General features: G+C 45.9%; 1 protein-coding gene across 1 annotated transcript; it reads left to right on the forward strand.

Moving 5' to 3' along the window:
- Nucleotides 1-59: 59 nt before the first annotated feature.
- On the forward strand, nt 60-7,862 carry LOC115508211 (adhesion G protein-coupled receptor E3-like). Its single transcript, XM_030306640.1, has 4 exons — nt 60-386; nt 1,231-1,399; nt 2,677-2,772; nt 6,402-7,862. Exons 1-4 carry the CDS (start codon nt 256-258, stop codon nt 6,426-6,428), a joined length of 423 nt encoding a protein of 140 aa, XP_030162500.1. The 5' UTR covers nt 60-255; the 3' UTR covers nt 6,429-7,862.
- Nucleotides 7,863-9,598: the final 1,736 nt, after the last annotated feature.

Raw genomic sequence — 9,598 nt, forward strand, 5'->3', positions numbered from 1 at the left:
TGAGAGACCCCCCCCCCCAGGATGCAGGAATTTCCATTGTAACAACAGGACTAACATGTTTCCTGAGACCTGGGACTTTCAGTGCTAAAATTTGGAGTTTCCACGTGAACTGCATCGAAGTGCTCGCCAGAGTCACAGGGCAAACACATGCCTGAGTTACAGGGTGGTTGGTCTAGTCTTCTAGGACTCCTACAAAAGACAAAGCTTCTTACCTGCCGAGTTAGGTGTTGGATGAGCTAGGAGGATGCTTACCAGATGTGGAGTGAATTTAACACGCCTGTGGGCTTTCTGCAGATTAATCTGGCCTTCTTTCTGATGACCTTCTGGATAGTGAAAAACAAGCTCTCCTCCCTCAACAGAGATGTGTCCACCCTCCAGAACACCAGGTGAGGATGAGTCAGAGGAATATCCCCCATCCAGAGCATTATCCTCAGAGCTCCAAGGATCTGATGTCCAGAGAGAATGGACTTTGCCCTGATACACAGGGATTGCTTCCATGCCTTACATAGTAGGTCCTGAGAACATTTCTATCCTTACAACACACTCAAAACATCACATAACAGTTCCCAGAACCCAGCGCACCCTTTCATGGTCATGCCTTCATGCGTTTTATGCCCCCTGCCTTCCCCTTCTCTTGCCCCATGTGAACGCAGGTTCATCAACCACATGTCACTTCGTCTAAGAGTTTGGGAATGTCCTTTGCTTTCCTCAACTTTGCACAGAATCAGTAGCCTCTATTCTGGGCAAAGCACATTCTGGGTCAGGTCATGGAGAAGGTGGGGACAGGAACAGCCCTGGATGGGATCTGGGCAGAAGTACCTCACTTTGCAAATGTTATAAGTGATCATTTGTTTTTGTCTTGCCACCAGACTCTAAGGGCTGTGGAAACAGAAGTCTTGTCTTGGTTGTTCTGAATGCCCAAGCCCCAGCCTAGGGCCAGGGGCACAGAATGTTCTCGACAATGTCAGCTGAGCAAAATTAGGGGTCTTCCTGAAGCATCGTGACCTTTTTGAAACTCACATTCTGGAGTGTCACTACCATCCCTAGTCCTAGTCAAACTGTCATCCCTGACCCAAACACCATTTCTTTTTATGGAATCATTGACGATAAAGATCCAAGTTGGTCGCTACTCAGTAGGAAGCATCCGTGGAGTGGACTTGAAAACAGGTGGGGTGGGGAGGGGGCTGTTGCTCCCAGTGCATCACGAGCCTCCTCTCTCCTTCTACCCAGGATGCTGACATTCAAAGCGACGGCTCAGCTCCTCATCCTGGGCTGCACGTGGTGTCTGGGTGTCCTGCAGGTGGGGCCAGCTGCCCGCATCATGGCTTACCTCTTCACCATCATCAACAGCCTGCAGGGAGTGTTCATCTTCCTGGTGTACTGCCTCCTCAGCCAGCAGGTAAACACCAACCCCTTTTTTTATTGTCATAAAGTTAGGACATAGTGTAATGAACCCTTGAATCGTTTCAATCTATGTTCTCTGAATTTTCATATAAGCTGTGAGCCATGTGTAAACACTATCTATGTTCTCTCTACTTCAAGATATTCTTGATTATAAGATACATGAATTTATTAACAGCTTTCAGAAAGTAAATAGTTGCTACATCAAGGAAATATGTTTTTCTTCAGTTTTCCCATTTGTAATAGTCAGCTATTGCCGTGTAACAAACGACCTCAAAAATCTCCGGAGCTGAAACACAAACGTTTGCTTTTCTCATTCTCAAGTCTGATTGAGGTTCAGCCGATCTTGTCTGGGCTCAGCTTGGCTTGGTTCTAGAATGTAGATTATATTCAGGTCTTCTCCTTGAGACTCCTCCTGAGGCTTAGCGGAAAGTGAGAAGCTCCCTAGGATCTGTTCTTCTGATGACAATGGCAAAATCACAAGAAGACAAGTCCTGTTGGACAGGGGCCATTTCAAGCCTTGTGGTCCTGCTTGAATCACTTCCACTGATATTGCCTTGGCCAAAGAAAGTCATATGTCCAAGCCCAAAGTCAAGGGAAAAGAACCCTCTAGCCACCAGGAGGCTAAGACAGGGTGTAATACTGTGACAGAGGAGTGAATAATTGAAATCTCTAATGCAATCCACCACACCACTTACACACATGAATTCTTAATCACATTTCCATGTGATGGGATAGTTTCCATACTAATACATTTTAATAGTTCTATGACGGCATTAAATAATAAGTTAATCTTTCCAACATGTTATTATGAACATTTTCAAACACACAAAAAGGTTAAAACAATTATGCAATGGACACATATATACCAATCACTTCAATTATCTTTGTGCTATATTTGTTTTGCCACATTGTCTGTCTACATATCCATTCTTTTACCCATTCTCCACCACTAAGTCCCTGGTAACCCCTATTCTACTTTGTGGCTCAATTACTTAGACTATTATAAGGATCTCAGGTATGTGGAACCAGACGATATTTGTCCTTTGTTCCAGGCTTATTTCACTGAGCGTAATGCCTTCAAGGTCCATCCACGTTGCAGCCTGTATCAGAATACCATTCCTTTTTAAGGCTCAATGAATAATATTTCATTGTCCATATATGCCACGTGTTGTTGAAGTTTTTTAAAACTTGTTCTATTCCTGACTCACTGGTTTCTCTCTTCACCCACCAATGTTAACAGAAACCATTCCAGTCTTGTCTTTGATATTCCAGGTCCGAAAATGGTTCAGAGAGATCATGAAATCTAAACCTGAGTCTGAGACTTACACACTTTCCACCAGGTTTGGCGCAAACTCAAGACCCAGTGAGGTAAGAGGACTTGTGATTTATTCTAATGTTTCCTCCCTTGACACCCAAAACCCCCTCTCTGCGTCTTAGTATGAGGTCCCTTCCCTGGAGGGTATGACGGAGAGCTCTTTTCCTGATGACCTGGTTTGCATTTCTCATTCTTACCGTATCGTTCCTCAGTTGACCCTTCCCTGATTGCTGACAGTGCTTAAGCTGGCTTGTGTATATATTCTCATCATACAAACGAGTAAGGGTCAAACGTGTCACCAGCATAACTACCATCTAACGTAGAATCCTTGGGGGGGGAGGCTTAGAATCACAGACATAGAGCATTGGTCATCATCCTCTGAATCCTGCTATCCCTTGGAGAGGTGGACGTAAGCCCAGTGGTGTTGGCAGAAAGGGCTCCAGGAGAGGCACCTCACCCCAGCTGCTCTACATAATTATAGGAGAGGAGCATACGGAATAATGGGACCTTCCAGGGAGAGGAAATGGTCTTGTTAGAAAGAGGACCTCCATGGAACTTGATAGCTGGTCTTCAACTGTTCCTCTATTGATTTAACTCAGACTCGATGCACCAAGGAATGAGTTTCCAGCACTACCTTGGACCTCTCTGTAGCTGTCCCTTATTTGCCTTTTTGGAGAAATGAGAGAACATACTTCTCCAAGAAGGCATGCCCCTAGATAGGCAAGAAGGGCTCCAAAACTCATAATCCAAAAAATTTTTCCCAGTCTCATTTGTATGCTCCCATACACCCACCACATCTGCTAGCCAAGGAGCCTTCAAATGTGCTGTTTTTAAAATAAACAGAATTGAGACACATAGTTTTCCACATTCTTTGAGCTAATATGTGATATTCTCAGCACTGGAAATATTGAGTCACTAAAGAAGCATCTATCCCTAACTGGAGGCGAATTCATTCAAAATCTCTCCAAAAGGTCTAAAAGGAAAACAAGACCAAAAAAAAAAAAATCTTAGGGCAAGTCAAGTGATCAGAAAACAAAACAAAACTGTGAGTATCAGATTTAAATCATTCCCAATGAGAGTAAAATTGTAAAAGGGACTGACTGCTGGCTGTGACCATTAAAAGACTTCCTTGATAATCCAGAATAATTTTCAAAGCTTCCAGCACTCCAGTAACTGGTTTCCTACAATAAATAAGGAATTTTTTTATTATTATTGTTCTGTAACATTGTGTAAATTGAGTAAGATGAGTGTATCTTTGAAAGGGGAATATATAGAGGGGAATATATATATATATATGGGAATATATATATAGGGGAATATATATATATATATATATATATATATATATATATATTAGCTCCCTGTAGGAAATACATTCACTTTAATTAAAAGAATCTCTGAAGCTTTTACTTTTCTAGGCACAGAGTATGATTAAAAAGCTAAGAAAAAAAAAAAATCCAGGGCGCCTGAGTGGCTCAGTCAGTTGAGTGTCTGACTCTTGATTTCGGCTCTGGTCATGATCCCTGGGTTGTGGGTTTGAGCCCTGTGCTAAGTGTGGAGCCTGCTTAAGGTTCTCTCTCTCTCTCTCTCTCTCTCTCTCTCTCTCTCCCCCTTTGCCCTGCTCATGCACTCTCTCTAAAACAAATTTTTTTTTAAATCCTTCCTCTTTCTCCATGGACAAATTTGCCCTTGGGTTAAATTCCTAGCTGTGCTCTCTAGAAACTTGCTAACGTTGGAAGGTCAGTTCTGCAACCAGGTAATATTGTTTGTGGAAAAAGTCATGTCTGACTAGACAGAGAGTTCTGTGAATGAACCGTAAATAACAGGAGGGAAATGGTAGCTTTGGACTTCCTGCATACAATGACTCATATAACAAGGCCAGGAACCCCTGTCCTCACTGGCTGCTACAGGAGGTATCGCTTTTCTCGTGCAGCTTTTAAACCAGGCTGTAACTTGTAGGTGGTAAACGTGATATTTGTTGAGTTCTACAACGTGTCAAGGTGCTGCAGTGGGCAAGAGACATACAAAAGGAAAAAGACGTCGGGCGCCTGGGTGGTCAGTCGGTTGAGTGTCCGACTTCAGCTCAGGTCAAAGCATCTGACTCTTGATTTCAGCTCAGGTCGTGATCCCAGATTCATGAGATCGAGCCCCTATTGGGCTCTGTGCTGACAGGGCAGAGCCTGCTTGAGATTCTCTGTCTCTCTCTCTCTCTCTCTCTCAGCCTCTCCCCCCTCTCAACATAAGTAAATAAACATCTTTTTAAAACTAAAAAAAAAAAAAGAATTCTTCATTTGGGATTTTTTAATTCTCCCACTTCTTAAAATTTTTTTTAATGTTTGTTTATTTTTGAGAGAAAGAGAGAGAGCGAGCATGAGCAGGAGAGGGGCAGAGAGAGAGGGAGACACAGAATCCGAAGCAGGCTCCAGGCTCTGAGCTGTCAGCACAGAGCCCGACGCGGGGATCAAACTCACGGACTGCAAGATCATGACCTGAGCCGAAGTCAGATGCTCAACCGACTGAGCCACCCAGGCGCCCCAAGAAGTCCTCCCATTTAGGCTGAAGAAGGCCACACCTGTCCTAAGATTCCAAAATGCTAGGCGATCATGTCATTCTTTCCTGCCGGATGGAGCTCTTATCGCCAAGGACTTGCTAACAGGCTCTGAAAAAGCCACAATAACCCAGTTTTTGACCAGTTTGATCCAGTTCAGACACCAGGCTAACCATCCAGATGACCTCAATATCATTTCCATCCAACTGTGATTTTTAAAAAAAGCACACCTAGGGGCGTCTGGGTGGCTCAGTCGGTTGGGCATCCGACCTCAGCTCAGGTCGTGATCTCACAGTTCGTGGGTTCGAGCCCCCCGTCGGGCTCTGTGCTGACAGCCCAGAGCCTGGAGCCTGCTTCCGATTCTGTGTCTCCCTCTCTCTCTGTACTTCCCTGCTCATGCTCTGTCTCTCTCAAAAATGAATTAAATGTTAAAAGAATTTAAAAACACACACACACCTACCGGCACCATGACAGATCCAACTGTGTCCACGTGGGGGAAGAAAAGAGGTGGCACTTTGATTCCTAGAAGCCCCCTCCCCCTTGCCTGAAAAACCCCCACGTCAGCTTTGCTTACCAGCCCCTTAATTAGCCTAACCCCATAAAACCCTGACCATGAGACCTAACCAGGGAGAAGGTGCCTTTAGAACATGAGCTCCCTGGGGTGCCTGGGTGGCTCAGTCAGTTGAGCGCCCGAATCTTGGCTTCGGCTCAGGTCATGACGTCATGGGATTGAGCCCCATTTCAGGCTCTGTCCTGAGCGTGGAGTCTGCTTGAGGTTCCCTCCCCCCACCTCTCTCTCTCTCTCTGCCTCTCCCCCCCCCCAAAAAATTAAAAAAAAAAAGATTAATTTTAAAAATAAATTTTTAAAAAAGAACACAAGCTCCCCGTCTCTGTTCTCTGGCCATTGAATAAATTACCAGCTTACCATCAAATACTGTTTTGGTATTTGGCCATTCGACAAATGGTATATTGAGGAGGCAAGGGAGCTACCACTTAAGTAACACCGCCTTTAACCCACTTCTGCACTTTCTTTCTGTTTTATTGGTGGGGGTGGGGGTGGGGGTGATGGTTGCTTTGTTCTGTTTCATCCTTACGTCTACCTTTAATCTAAACGTCTTTTGCTTGTTGGGGGAGGGGGGGGTGTTTTCCCAGAGCAACTGAAGAGAAAATATTCGAACTAGAACATTCGACCCCACATGGAAAGTCACAGCCACGGATTTGGTTGGCATCGTGAAGAACAGAGCTGGAGACCAGGGGGACCATTACTTTGACCTCCTTGGAGAGGAAATGTTCAGCCTTTACTTCCTGAAGTGTTTGTTCTGCGTAACGGGCCCCCAGTAAATGGGTGTTGCATTGGGTTTCTCTTCGCTGTCATGGGCTCAGCCAGTGCTTGTCGCTGGGGACCCCAATCATGACCATTGCAAATAGTCCCTGGACGTTTTATAAACAAGGAAGGCCCCTTTAAAGGCCTTTCCTCAAATTCTTACACGCATTCGTCCTAACCTTGCTCTTGAAACTCATCCAGTCCTTCAGACCCTCAGCTTCTCCCAAACTGTCAGCTGTACCTCCTTTCTTATCCAGGCTAAAGCTCACGGTCAACCATGTCGAAAGATTTTCTCCCCTAATCGTGACACCTTGCTCCCTCATTCTGATTCCATTCTGATTCCGGGGAACACCTTGATCCAGGACCAGTCCAACAATGGCAGTCACTACAGATTGCTAAGTCAGCAGCCGTCACCATATCATATGCTCCTTATCAACACAACCTTGGTAATTTGCAGGTGTGGGACAGCAGTGTGCCTGGACGCAGGGGGCCAGCTGAGACTGGTCCGAGCCCAGTTATTCTCAACCAGAGGTGATTCCCCACCCCCATAGGACAGTTGACAAAGTCTGGAGGCCATTTTTTGTTGTCATGACTGGGGAAAGGCAGGGGAATGCTACTGGCATGTATGTGGTAAAGGGCAGGGATGATGCTAAACGTCCCATAATGAACAAGACAGCCCCCACATCCACACAACCAAGGATTATCAATCCCTAAATGTCAGTAGCGCTGAGGTCAAGAAACCCCAGCCTAAACTAGCCGTAGCGATTGTGTTCCCATCTGCTAGAGACTGGTTTCGGATGGGTGCGTCTGGACCAGTTCTGGGCAATGAGATATAAGAAACACCTACTGGAAAATACTTTTTCTCCTTGATAGAAACAAAGACAAATTCAAGGGCAGCCTTCCCGTGACGTCCTGGTTTGGGCTGCTACACGACCCTATTGCTAAGCCACTTTGGGTCGGGTAATGTTATTTGGAGTCCAAAGCATCCTTCCTTGTGAACAAACCACTTCTCCATCAGGGCAGTGAGATCCCAGAATCACTCGGTTTGGAGTCATTACAAATACGTGCTTTCTGATATACACCAGACTCTCCATGCTACCCGGAATTTGTTCTTCCTGTCCGTAGTCCGCTTCCCCCCAAGAAAAGCTGTAGCTTTTCACTTCCTTCCTCTGCCCCCATCACCTTTCCCCTTACATGAGGCAGGAGACCTTGTCGACTCCTTCAGAGATAACAAACACCAGCTGACAGGAACTACCCCAACTTCCTGACGTCCTTTACAAATACATCCACATCCATGCCTACCCTTGCTTCCTTCCCTCACTGGTGCCCTTCGTCCCTTCTTCCATTCTTCCACAACAGCACAGGGATCCCTCCTCTGGTTCAAGGCTAACCCCTCCCTCTGTGCTTTGCTTATCCCCTCCGGCCTCTCTGGGGACTTTTCTCCACTGATATCTCCTCTCTCTGTCTTGAGTCTCCCACCTCTCCGACCTCCTGTCTCCTGGTTCTTCCCCCAGAGGTATTTAAATATACTGAAGGGGCCGCTGGGTGGTTCAGTCGGTTAAAGCATCCAACTGTTGGTTTCAGCTCAGGTCATGATCGCGCAGTTGAGGAGTTTGCGCCCCACATCGGGCTCTGTGCTGACGGTGTGGAATCTGCTTGGGATTCTCTCTCTCTCCCTCTTTCTCTCTGCACCCCCCCCCCACTCTCTCTTTCTCAAAATAAATAAGCTTTAATAAAGAAAGAAACTAAAAAGAGGTTAGCAAACTTTTTCTGCCAATGGCCAAATAACAAATATTTTAGACTTTTCAGGATCTGTGTGTGTGTGTGTGTGTGTGTGTTTATTAGAAACATAAAAACCATTTCTAACTCACTGGCCATACGAAAACAGGCTGCACTCAGGATTTGACAGCCCCCCCCCCCACCAAGCTATAATTTGCTGGCCCTTGTGCTAAAGGAAGAGAAATGGTAGAATCTAGGAAAATGGCCACTTGTACATTTCTCAACTCCTCTCCATCCCCTACACTAATGTATCTGCTTCTTTAAACCCAGAGTCTGCTGGGACCAATGGCATCTGGGTAGAGATGAGGGTGGTGTCTCTAGGGGAATCCCCAAAGGGAAATCTGGGGGTGAAATGTCTCCCCCATGCACCAGGTGGAGAGTCCCAAGATAAGCTGAAGAACACTCCAGGCTGAAGATCAGACACTGCCCATCCCAGGAAGAGTCTGGCCCACAGGGGTCCAGGGATAGGCCCGCATCACTCCCGTGTGTGTGTGTGTGTGTGTGTGTGTATGTGTGTGTGTGTGTGAGATCCCTCTGGCCCCCAAGAACTCCAAGAGGAGCCCTGCTCCTGAATCTAGGAGGAAGCAGAGACCAGGGAACAAGGAGGTGTCTCTGCTTACCTGCCTGGTGTGCACATGCACCTCTTGGGGCGAAGAATCCGCCTCCTCCCATCGCTTGGGAAACTGCCCCAACCCCTGCTTAGAGTTCTCAGCCCCCAGGTCTGAGCCCCAAGAAGAAATGACAACACTGACAGGTCCTGGCAGCTGCAAAGAGGATGGTCCGATGTAACTGACGCCCTCCCAACAGACCTGCTGGAGTAGACAGACAACTTAACACGAGAATAATTCCAATAAGAACTGAACACAATCAAATAAGAATGTAAGGAGATTCGAGTACAGAACCAAAATGCCCTTTGGAACTAAATAAAAATGGGATAAACAAGAGACTTTTCTGGATCAACGAGAGAAGAGTACGGTCACTGTCAAGAGCCAAATTAGTGGCTTCGAAGAACACGTGGAAGAAATATCTCAAAGCACAGATCAAAATGCCAATTGATGAAAATTGCGAAGGAGAAGAATTAGCCTGAGATGCCCAGGAGATCTGACATGGGAATGATAGGGGGTTTTGGAAGAGTAAGGGGGAGGCATTCAGGTCCATTCGATGTAATTAAAAAAAAAAATCCTCTCTGCTGCATTAACTTCTCTCTCTCTCCCTTTCTCTCTCTCCA

Source organism: Lynx canadensis, unplaced genomic scaffold (genome assembly GCF_007474595.2).
Source record: "Lynx canadensis isolate LIC74 unplaced genomic scaffold, mLynCan4.pri.v2 scaffold_86_arrow_ctg1, whole genome shotgun sequence".
Taxonomy (NCBI): Eukaryota; Metazoa; Chordata; class Mammalia; order Carnivora; family Felidae; genus Lynx; species Lynx canadensis.